Below are 12,420 nucleotides of genomic sequence, written 5' to 3'. Positions count from 1 at the left end.
AACGGCAGCGGACAGCAGACAGTAAGCGGGCGCATGGGACCGCAAACAAATGTTCTGGGGTACCACACCTTCGGACCATAAGACGCACCCTCGTTTTCCCCCCACTTTTGGGGGGGAAAAAGTGCGTCTTATGGTCCGAAAAATACGGTACTTTTTTTTGCCATTTCAACCTTAAAATATGGGCTTCCCCCAGATAAATGATTCACTTTTGCTGAACTATTTGCTTCAATGTGATCATAAGCAAGTCTGGTTAAAAGTAAAAGGGAGACTTTCCTTAGTTAATCATAAATAGGGCTTTAGAGAAGAATTTCCACTCAGTCCACATGGATGAATCTTAAGGCTTTGTAGACAAAACGGAGACTTGACACAAAGGATGCTCTATTCCTTAATGTATTTTTTAATAGGGAGAAGATTTAAAGAGTAAACTAAACTAAAGAAACTTATCTCAAGTTCTTATAAACACCTCAGCTGAATGTAATGTATTGTTTTCCCAAGATCTCTGGTATGCGCATACGTTCCTACACACCTGCATACCCACTTTGCTACAGGGCAAGTAAGACTGTTTCACATCTTCCCAACCCCACGTAGTTCCCTATGGACCTCATTTTGTCAAAGTAAAGCAATATCAGCACTAGACACTATGGTACAGGTACCAAGTTATTAAGTCATTGTGCAATCTTGACTATCTGTCTCTGCTCATCTAGTCAGGCCAACTTTCCCTTATATCTACATTTAATGCCAATACCGTTCCTCTATTAAAAGCACAGTCAGCAATCAAAACTTGCTTCCTTACTATTAATATTCCTAGGATTGCTATGATAAGCTTGAGTACTATCTGCCCAGTTTACTTTATGCACTTTGAAAACTTGCTCTATTGTTCCTTTTATGGATAGTTAAGTCAATTCCTCATTTTGAACCAATCCTTTCCCAAGCAACAGTTAGGGCACACAAAATGAAGTGTAGAAGTTGTTTTGCAGTTACTAAATACCAGGCTTCTATACAAGGGTGTTTTGTAAATATTATTTTCAAGTTTAATAGTGAATCATACTTTGTCCTTAACAAACATGGCATATCTCTGGTCTTGACCTCACTTCTCAAACTCTAGCCACTCCCACAATTAAATTAAGCTCCGTATCTTGTAATCAGTTTTAGTCCTGCTGCTAGGTTCACTCACGCCATTAGCCAACAATGCTTCTCTTGCTCTGCCTCAAAGCATTACATTTTCAGCTTTTTCAATGTTTCAGCTTTTTAGTGAAGGACAAGACCTAGATTTTCTCTCTACATGAATTTGTGGCCATTTAGGCCAAATTTAGCTTAGATGTTTTTAAAAAGGATACACCACTTTACCCAGTTTGGCTTTACACAGGATACTTCTAACAGTCTAACAAAGAACAGCCCAAAAGAACACAATTACGCATTCATCTCTGTGTTAAAGTTCTGTTGGGCTACTGTTCGGGGAAACAAATCATTGCATACATCTTAGGGCTGGGTGGAGCTTTGGTAGCTGATTCAATTCGGAGAAGATTTTGCCCAATTCAGGGACCAAATCTCTGAATCTGAATCAAAATCGGGAGACCGATTAAAAGCTACGAATCCATTCAAAGCATCCAAATCAATTTGGAAAAGATTTGGCCTCTTTGGAGATTCGGTCATAGACTAAACAGGCAGCTGATAACTGCCTCCAGCTGGTTTGTTGAGGCAGACGCAGGCACAGCCAAAGGAGCAGTAGGAGAAGCCCCAATGGTTGCCCTGCCTGGCCCCATCCCCCTCCCGGCACTTAAAAAACAAACAAACAAATAAAAATAAAATAAAATAAACCCCACACTCACCAGCTCTGGCAGCAGCCATTGAGGCCTCTGGGTGCTGTTGGCAGAGCCTCCTGCACAGCACAGGGCAGTGGGGGTCAATGGGAATCACCCCTCCTCCAGCTTCGCACCCAGGTGGCAGCTGCCCCATGGCATTGACACAGCATGGCTCAGCAGGATGCAGTGCGCTGTCTGGGAGCTAGGGTGGCTCCATGCATCACCCAGAGTCCAGCTCCACTCAGCCCGAGTGGCCCCAGCTCCCAGGCAGCGTGTGGTGCCTTACTGACCTGCGCTGCACCCATGCCATGAGGCAGGTGCCATGTGGGTGCATGGTGGGGGAGGAGGGGGCTCTGTCACAATCGCCCAGATGCCCCAATCAGTGCTGCTCTGCATCCACTGAATGAGGGGGGGGGTTTTGTTTGTTTGTTTTGTTTTGTTTTGTTTTTTTTACAAGTGCCAGGACTAGGCTGGGGCTAGGCAGTGGATGGGACTGGGCAGGGCAGCCATGGGTGCTTCTCCTGTGGCTCCCCCCACCTGGGGAGAGGCAGAGGAGCTGTGGGAGAATATGCAGCTGCCTGGCTGTGCCTGCTTCTCCCTAGCCGATCCGAAATCACCGAATCTCTCCGAATCAGCGGTGAATCTTCTGAAGCTGGTCAGGACAGTGATCCAAATATCTGAATCGAATCACTGTCCTCCAAATTGGCCAAATCTGAATCCGAATCGAATACTTCCCTATTCGCACAAGCCTAATATACATCTGCTCTATTTGATCAAAATATTCTCACAATGCTTTCTGACATCTCATCACCACAAATCTGCATTTTCCATTTGCCACAGAAAAATGCAAGAAAATGCGATTAAATCAACATCTATATTTACCAAAGCATCTATAATCCTTCCAGCATTATATTGGCAGTAGCCAAGTTTCAAGTAACCTCAAAGATTTAATGACTTACTCATAAGCTAGCTCTTAAAACAGGAATTACTTACTGGGAACAGTTGAAGATGGCAGAGCACTTTTTCTAAGTAGGCGGGATAAACCTTGTTGTGTGATTCAGCTTCTCATTCAACAGCTGCATTCAAGCCATGGTTCAGTGCAAATGAACCACAGTGTTGAGCATCATTAGATTATTTTCAGTAATTCATTACTGGCACTTTAACATTAAAAAAAAATGTATTGGCACTACTTTTTGTATTCCAATCAACACAACAGTGGCTACTAGGTATTCTGTATTTGGGGCTCTGACATTTTACAGCAGGGGTTTTCAACCTTTTTTAACAAGTGTACCCCTTTTGCCTCAAAGTTTCAGCTCATGTACCCCTTAATATTTTTTTCTTGGTTTTAAGTGGGGGGGGCACAGACTGAGGCCCCCATGGTGAAGGAGGGAGTGGGGCTAAGGCAGGAGCAGGGACAGGCGCTGCACAGCTAGTGCGGAGCATGAACCCGAGAGTGGTTCATCCAGGGGGAATGTTGGGGGTCAGTTCCTGCTGCTGCGCGCATGCTGGTGGAGATGCAGGGGTCATGTGCCCCCCAAATCATGTGTGGGGGGCGGAGGCAGCTGCTGCTGCTGCAGGCTGGACTCTGCACCCCGCTGCCCCAAGAGCTGTGCAACACCATGTGCCTGCTGCAGCTGGGTGGGCAGGGGACAGACAGACACAGACACCCCCAGCAGGTAAGTGTGTGTGTGGGGGAAGGGGTGGAGTGGGAAGAGGGAAGGGGCTAGCGGGGGAAGATCAAGAAGTGGGGTTGGGTGCGTGTCACTATGCCCAGTCTCAGGAGCAGGGCTGGGGAGGCGAGGGCAGCAGTGCCCCTCTGTGGGGCACACGCTGTGTGGGGCTCACATGCGGTGGCTGCCATCTCCACTGCTGCGTTCCATGATGCTTTCCTGTGGCCTGTCACACGTGTGGTTCCTCAGGCAGCTGATGGGCAGCGTGACAGATGCAAGTTGTCATCAGCCCACAGACCTGCACGTGCGACTGGCTGCAGGAATGTGGCACGGGACACGGCAGCAGCAGCACAGGATGCTGGTGGTGGCAGCTGCTGTGTGTAAACCACCCCCACCCCCAGCCAGGTGGAGTGTGTGGTCTGCAGAAAGGAACCACTGCGCTCGCCCCCTCAGCTCTGCTCCTGGGACTGGCACAGAGCAAGCTGAGGTGGGTGGTGGGGAGGCACTGTATAGAGTCGGAAGCGCCCGGTGCACCCGTCCCCCAGGTAAGCAAAGTATGGGAAGGCACCAGGGAAGACGCCGCCATCATGTCCCAGAGTGCAGTCCATTCCTGCCCATCTGCTGGCCCATGCATACCCCCTATGGCCTTTTTAAGTACCCCTGGGGGTATGCATACCCCTGGTTGACAACCCCTGTTTTCTTTTTATATTTCATTCTATTTCAAGCATTTCAGTTAAACTGTAGATCTTTAACACAGGACTTTTTACACACTTTTGCCTTCTGGACAGCCTACTTATATCTGTTACCATTATTTTTGGATTTCCTAGTTTATAAATGGCTTACTTTTTTTTTTTTTTAATTGCCCCAGTTTCATTACAATGTGGGTTCACAAATATTGATGCGAGAGGACTGTAACTAACCTGTTGAACATCCTGTTGAAAAACACACAGCTGAAGCCGCTGGTGCAAGCGAACCTTCCGATGCTGCCAGATGTTCTCCAACTGTCGCTGGTGGTGCAAGACTTCATGGATGACATCAAGAACATGATGCACTGCCTTGGAGTAGTTAGCAGAGGCTGTTAGTGAGTCAGAACTCCCAGGAGTCAAAGGTCGCTGAAGTTTGTCAAGTAATGACTTCCCATCTTGACTCACCTAACCAAAAGGAATGAAGAATAGTCTTTGTTAGAAGCTTATTAGTTAAAACAGGGTGTGTCTACATGTGGACTTTAATGTGCAGTGGCCTATTTTACTAAGCATTACATTGTCATGCTAGTATGCAGTAAAATTAGGCTACTGCACATTAAGTGTCACTAGAATTGCATCCACTGTCACTACTGTGCATTAGGTAGCCTAACACACATTTAGTTAATACCTCACATTAGCGGTACTAAATTTAATGTGTAGTAGCAAAAATGCATTAATGAACATATAGGTACACACAGTTATGTACACTGTTTCATTAAAAGAAGTCTCAGCAATTAGCCCTCTCTCCTATCCAGGTATTGAAACATGCTGTAACCTATTTTACAAACATCTTAATTTATGCTACCCAACTTCCCTGTATAGACAGACTATTTGAGGAGTTGCCTATTGAAATACTCATCTTCCTAGTAACTCTGATGTAACTGAGAATTAAGGGGAGAGATAGCTTTAACTCAGGACTCTTGATTTATCATGCTTAACACGCACAATTGCTTTTGATTTACTTCAGTAAATTGAACCAAGGTGTTTGTATCAAGAATCATTTAAAAAAAATGACGTTACTCCACTTGAATACTGACATTTATGGCAAAGACAGATCAAGTAAAATTCATCAATTTCATCTTGATTCTTCAATGTGAATCATGTAGAAACAAAATTAATTAATATGGCAAAACTTTGTGTTTTCACTTTCACAAGCTGAGGAAAAGCAGCAGTGACCACATAAAATAGTTGGTTTGAATTAATATTGAACATATTTCAGCTATTAAAGAAATTAATTTTCAAAGACTAATTCCAAATATGATCCTGTCACTTGTACAATGGAATCTGGTGAGCTAACAAACTGCACCACTGTGGAAGGAGGTCTGTTTATGACTGGCAAGTAGGAACATCTCAACTGTTTCATGAGAACTAAACTGTAAAAGCAGTCAACATCCCAGGTGATGATACCTCCATGGCCCCCAACAAAAAATGTACAGACATACTCTTTTTCACTTTTTACCTTTGGGGTCTTATTTGGGGACCACTACTCCACAGCCAAATAGCTCCTCCCAGAAATGCATTCTTCTATTAATAACAGAAGGAGGAGCGTGGGGGGCAGGGAGGGAGTGGTTCTCCATCTTCCATTAAAAGCTTTATACTTTCAATAGCTAAGGATACACCTAGCAGCAGCAAACTGACTAGAATAACACTGACACCTGTCCAGTAATTGAACTTAAGGGTTTTTTTCTGTGCTTCAGTTTCCTTGCTATGTTTTTGCTATTGAATCTCAATCAACTTTTCTGTTGTTAATCTCAACTGCTCTTTCCACATATGAAATCACACTCAAGTCCACCTTGCACACTCCCATAAAAATATGATTTAGCAGGGTTAGCACTTGGCTGAGCAAGAATATCAAGCTTCAGCTTCCTTTTTTCTATGAAGAAATTATCCCAGTAACTGAAGAAGTTCACAGAAATGGAGTGGATACTTCCCTTACAGGAAAATTTCTCTCAAAAGTTTAAATAAAGTAGGTGGTTAAAAAGGTTGTTTCAAAGACAATATTGAGGCTCCCCTAATTCTTCTAAGATGTTTGCCATTTAAGTGATATCAAGATACTATATTTTACACAAAATTAATCTAATATCTAATCTCCCAAGTCACGTCCCTCCCTCCACTCCATAAGGGCTCGTGGGAATGTTCAGCCTCTTGAAAGAGCTGAACATTCCCACACTGTTAGCTTTACACTGTTAAAACTTGTCTTTGCTTTTAGTTCGACCCCTTTTTGGTACGTATTTCATTTAGTTTCCTACACTAAGCCCAGGTCTATGCTTATGTTGACAATACTAGGAACATCTGGAATGTACAATACCAGCAGGATTTGTACACCACAACATTTATTTCTGTAGTATTCCCAAGCTGAATTTTACAATATAGTGCAAGATGTTTGTTAGCAAACATTTGACCTTTTTAAGTTATCTTGACAGAACATGCCTTAATTTAAGAGAGGCTTTTGTACATTTTCATTCTGTAACATATACTTACCTTGGCAAGACTGTATAAAAGCAACTCACCAAAATATAAACAAAAAGCAAGAAAGCTAAATACAGACCAACATCATGAGTTGTCAATGTGTTTCCAAACACACTGAAATACTTAGTACATAGTACAGTGTGGTATCAAAAAATTTAGGAGTCTAAGGTCAAAAAGCTATTCCTATTAGTGAACCACCAATAGCAGCACCACCAAAGACTGAGATCCCCTCTATACATTATAGGCATTGCACAATTACCTGGTTAATTGTGTAATTACTTTAAGATGAGCTACACATGCAAAGTAGCTATCACACCATTAAAAGCTCCAACAAGCTATAAAGTTAGACCTCGAAAATATGTATTAACTTTATAGATAGTTGCTATCAAGCTTTAATTGGCACGTGTAGCAGAGTCTCCTCTGAAACGGAGCCCCATCAGCTGAAGGGGTGTATTGGGCCCAGTGTGAAACTCACACAGGACTCCTAGCTGTGCATTGCCCCTATGGCTGGAAGCATGTCCAGCTGTGGGAGCCTGCTTTTTACCAACGTAGCAGGAGCCCACCCTGGGGTCCCCCTACACCAGCAATAAGGCGTTACTAGATCCAATGTGCGATCCCACAACCTCATTTCTTGCCCTGCATGTGACATGGCAGGAGGCACAATTGTACGGATCATGCATTAGAGCCAATCGTACCTTTACCTGCATGTGTCGAGGGAGCTTGATTGAACAGGTCAATCTTTAGGGTTAAGTTGCTAATATTTCCCCCAACAGCACATTGTTCTTATGAACACTGGAGGAAAAACCTGACCTATTTAATCTTGCTTCTGATAGATTTGCATAGAAGGGAAATTGGAAAATTTCATTTTAACGTAGTTTAGAATTATTATTAACATTATCAGAATTATTATCAACATTATTCAGAAGTCCCCAGACATACATTACATTTGTCACACCATATTCAGCTGCTGTAGCATAACAAAAAGCAACTGTTCACACATTTATGCTTCTTTGTTATGGTTAACTATTCTTCAACAAATTTAATGTGATACAGAGCCCAGCTTCGTCCTCCAGCATCCTGGAATGCATTGCTTCCCACTCCCACCCCTGTCAAATCCAAGGGAACAGTTTGTTTGTCACTGAAGCCTACCGGGCTCAGGGTGGGGCAGCAGAGGCTACTTGTGAGTACACCTAGTGCTGTCCAGCATGAAGGCAAGAGGGCAGGCTCCACATGCCCCATTCACCCCTCCAGGCTTGCACAAGTGCATTCAGCAGCAGCACGTCACCTGGGGGCAAATGTCCCTACTAATACTTCTTTCCTCAGCCAGGTGGGCAATCAACTGGAGTCTGGCAGAAATGCAAAACCTTCATGCTATCTGGGATAAAGAGGAAAAGCAGTGGTCCCTGAGGACAGGCCACTAACAGGGTCATGTTTGAATGCATTGCTGATAAAATGGCAGCTCAGGGCCCCATGCAAAACTGGCAGCAGTACTTGTTGCAAACAAAGGTCCTCAGAGCAAACCATAACATGGAAGCTGGTTGCCCAAGACAGTGGTAGCACATGGGAGGCAGTGAGTTTCTGGCTGTTGTCGTTACAGTGGCAGCTGTCATCTTTCTGTCTGTCCCCGACAACAAATTGGTTCCCTGGGCTGCTGCCTTAGGTGCACTGCCTTAGCTACCTTACTGCCTCAGAGCCAGGTACAGGTAGGCCAACACTGCAACCCATGTGACAGGTACCCAGAGGATGACCTACCTTACTATGCAGAGCTCTCCCTCATCTTTGTGGCAGACTACTTGGTCAAGCTTCAGAACATGGATGACATTACTGTCTGCCCAAAATAATGAGGATGTGAGTGACTAAAAAGATAGAGGGGGAAGAAAGCTTCCTCCAGAGGTACCAAGCACTCCTGGCTAAGTAGCAGAAGAATATGCTGGCATCCAAGGACAGGTGCATCCACAGTTCCAACAGTAGAGTCATACAGTTTTCATTGCTTCCCACTGATAAGAGAGGTCCCTATACCTCACAGCATGCCCTGAGGTCACTGTTTCTCCAACCTGGGCCCTCTGCTTAGCATGCCATCAGTGACATCCCAGACCCTCGCAGAAGACCCTGGTGTCATGAAACTTCCCTATCCCCCTCCAACACCAATCTATAATATGATGAAGAACCTCTTTCTGTTCATTGTAATTCAAGCTGAGGGCGTTGGAGATGGATGAAGATATGAGTTTCATCAGGTCAAAACTTCCAGGGGATTGTTGAGGTGGAGGAGTTAAGCAACAGACTGGCAGCTGGCAGCACTGGTAAGCTTCAAGATCATGATGGTGACATGCTTCCTGATGGAGAGGGACAGTTTAATCCTCAAGTTCTGCTGCTCAAGGATGGAGGCCAGCATCTTGCAGACCTCAAGGGGAGGGGCACAGCACATCCAGAAGTTCTACTGCCACTGAACACTGTCTCATCTCCCCAAGATGATATGCTCCCATCAGTTAGCTTGTGTCCTGAGCCCTGAAGTGATGTGGCACACTTTGCAACTGGTCCCACAGCAGTAGCCACTTGCATGCTTTAAGGCCTTATTCTCATCCACCAGGCATGTGTCAGTGGACACAAGCAGACAACAGAGCTCAAAGATCTGTCTTTGCAGCGCATGAACTCTCTCCTCATTGACGTGCATTTGCTGCATGCCAGCCTGCACAGGCAGCAGTAAGCCATGACTCTTGTCCTAGATTATGATAATAACAAAACAGCTCCACAGTGTAGTAGAATGGGAGTCACAGGTCACAGGGGCAATCTGAATCCATTCTGGGTTCAGAGACCAACTCATGGGGCTCTGGAAAGAACAGAGAATAAGCATACTTTGCAGCACCATGCAAAGGTGGATTGGGTGTGCTTTAAGTCTTGGCTGGATAGCCAATTAGCACTTTCCTGTGCTCAGCTGTTTCCAGCAACTTCTGGAGGAAGGAGCTGCTGCACAGCATGCTGGGAGTTAGCAAACTGCTTCCATATGCTGGTAGCACCATTCTGCAAGCTGCTTCCCTCCTTCCACACAAACAGAGAAGTAGGGCCTTAAACATGTGAAAATACACGTCACACTATATTTCTGTGGTGACTCAACATTCTGCAGTATCTGTAGTGTGACAATTTTAACATGTCTGAGGATTTAAAGCCTATAGCTCATCTGTGAATACATTCGTCATCTCCTAAATTCTGACTTCTGTCTCCTAAGATTGACTCTTGAAAACATGGGAAGTGCTTTCCTTAGGAATGCTGCACGTGTGTTGATGCAGGCTAGTTTACAATGCTTTTCTGCTGCTGTCAAAACCAAGATGCTGATTATGTTTTGTCAAGCAATATACGCATGACACTTCAACTTCAGTTCTCTTTCAATAATTTTGAAGTAATACTTTCTAACTTCTTAAATGCTTTAGTATGAGCTTTTTCCATAGGAATTTCAAGAATTATTGCCAACCTAATTATTTTTAAAGATGGAATCATAATGCTATTAGGAGGTAATAATGCCTCTTTAAAAAGGCCCTCCTACTTCATATAATGTCTGAACTGTTGGCCCCAAACAACCTGTAAGAGAAGCACTCTGGTTTTAGTTTGTTGGTTGAAAATGCTTCTCAGGGGAAGGGGGGGGTGGAAAAGGACAAACCAGCAAGAAAGTTAAAAAGTTTGAAGCAAAGATTAGAAAAAGCCAGAACTTAAAAAATTAAGACTGAGAGTTTGCCTTTCAGTTGCATACTTAAAAGAACAATAACCATTTTTGTTGCTATTTTTCTTGTCTTTTCTTCCTTTATGATGAAACCTTAATACCATTTCTTCTTGTGCAGTTTGCCTCAGAATAAGATATACACCTAGTTTTTGAAAGGCAAACAAAAAAAAGATCTTTTCTTGTAAGTAGTAACTGAGAGTGCCTATACGTCTGCAGTGAGGCTGCTCCAACGCACTGTAATTACAACACGTCAGAGTAGACTTGATTGAGTCTGCCGGAGCATGGTAATTATCATGCTCAGCAGACTCCAGTGTAATGTCTATCTGCGTCCCCACATTGAAAAATGGTGGCGGGGCACTTTAACTAAAATTTGTTCAGTGAGCTTTAGTTAAAGCCCCTGCTGCCATTTTTCAGTGCAGGGACGCTGATAAGCAGCAGAAAATGTTCTCACCTCTTTCTTCATATATAATCTGTGGTCCAATTTCCAGCAGCTGGTTTTTGGAAAAAAGGTGTGTTGTTTTATCTGAGAAAATACTTATTACTCATATGTACTACAAAAAAGCCAGCAATGTAATAGAATAAATAAGCTACCTACCTCAGAATAAGCCAGAGTGATATGTTCATATATTCCTTGATGATGATGAATCGCGTCTTCTAAATCTTGTAGCTCGGATGGAAGTTCTACTTCACCACAAGCCTTACACCATGAATCCACATTGCTCATGTACTAGAAATCAAGAAACCACATTTTGTTATTTCAAGTTATACCTGAAGCAGGGCCCTGTCAGTAAGAAAAAGAAATGACATTATAGGGGTGTCTTTTTTATGCTGATGGCGGTGTCTCTTTTGGGGGGGGGGTGGAGGATGGGACACAAAATTGGATAATTCAAGTTGTTTGCATTCACAGATTAAATGGTTTCTGGAATATGACCTCTCTTCAAAGCCTACCTGAAACTACATCCTTGGTTTTATACTTTTGGGAGTAGTTCACACAAAGACCAATAAGTCAGAATGAGTTTAACGCTACAAATTCCAATTTGAAATCTCTGGCATTAGTCTTGTTAAACACGTTTGGCCACCTAACACTGTTAATATGGTATGGTTCCCTGCAGCACTCCTGAAAGGATGTCAAGGCACCCCTCAGTGCTGTGGCACCCTGGTTGAGAATCAATTACTTTACTATACTATGGGCACTCTGCCCATGTGAGTATAAGTCATGCTCTAACTTACTGAACACATAACTTACTTGTGAAGGCAAGTCCTAAACCTGTTTTGCTGTTATTCACAGTAGGAAGCACATGAGGGTATAACCCTAAGAGTAGGCAAATATGGAAGCTCTAAAATAAATAAATAAATAAATAAAAAACTAATCCAATTTTCATGTAAACTAAAGTCCTATATGCAAAGCAAGCCATTTCCTATTTTCAAGTGTTAAAAGGCAGTCCGTTCCCTTAATATCCCTACTGTCCATCTAAAGGCCAATAAACCACAGCCAATTTTTCTAGAGAGAGAATATTAGAATCTATCACAGCTAACTGTTAAATCAACACTGCTGAAACAGCAATTAAGGGGGGCTAATTCAATTAGTCCCAGCAGACTTATTTTCTCTCAGTTTTATTTTAGTTTTCTCCCTATTCACATGTGTATGCAGAAAGTATGAAAGCACACAATCATTTTTAAATAAGCCAAGACATCATCCCAACTTGCCAGGATCTAAGCACTAAGTTTGTCTGGCCTTGGATATATATTATATTTGTAGTGATATATACACCCTTTTAATGCTACAAAAAGCAATCATGCATGCATTCACACAGTTGGCAGTGCCACAAAACCACAGTTCTACAGATAGATTCCAAACACAGCCCTCTGCTCTCCTCCCTTCCTCCTCCAAGGGGGCAGGGAGGGAGAGCTGTGGGCTCCTTGGCAGCCTGATGCTGTGACCAGAGGAGGGTGGCAAGGGGCCACATGGAGGGCGGCAAGGGGCCACATGGAGGGCGGCAAGGGGCCACATGGAGGGCAGGGAG

The 12,420-nt window shown here is 43.6% G+C and overlaps 1 protein-coding gene across 3 annotated transcripts in view; it reads right to left on the bottom strand.

Annotated features, from left to right (window-relative positions):
• Positions 1-12,420, bottom strand: part of TRIO (trio Rho guanine nucleotide exchange factor) — a 386,796-nt gene that overhangs the window by 207,920 nt on the left and 166,456 nt on the right. For all 3 annotated transcript variants that reach the window (XM_019541714.1, XM_019541721.1, XM_019541729.1), the window contains exons 8-9: positions 10,992-11,123; positions 4,393-4,623 (exon numbers count right to left, since the gene is read on the bottom strand). In XM_019541714.1, the coding sequence (XP_019397259.1) occupies positions 4,393-4,623; positions 10,992-11,123 (363 nt within the window). The remainder of the gene's footprint in view (positions 1-4,392; positions 4,624-10,991; positions 11,124-12,420) is intronic.

The sequence above is a fragment of the Crocodylus porosus genome, unplaced genomic scaffold (genome assembly GCF_001723895.1).
Source record: "Crocodylus porosus isolate Cpor-Errol unplaced genomic scaffold, CroPor_comp1, whole genome shotgun sequence".
Taxonomy (NCBI): domain Eukaryota; kingdom Metazoa; phylum Chordata; order Crocodylia; family Crocodylidae; genus Crocodylus; species Crocodylus porosus.
The sequence above is the reverse complement of the archived record's forward strand: the minus strand, read 5'-3'. Positions and strand labels throughout refer to the sequence as shown.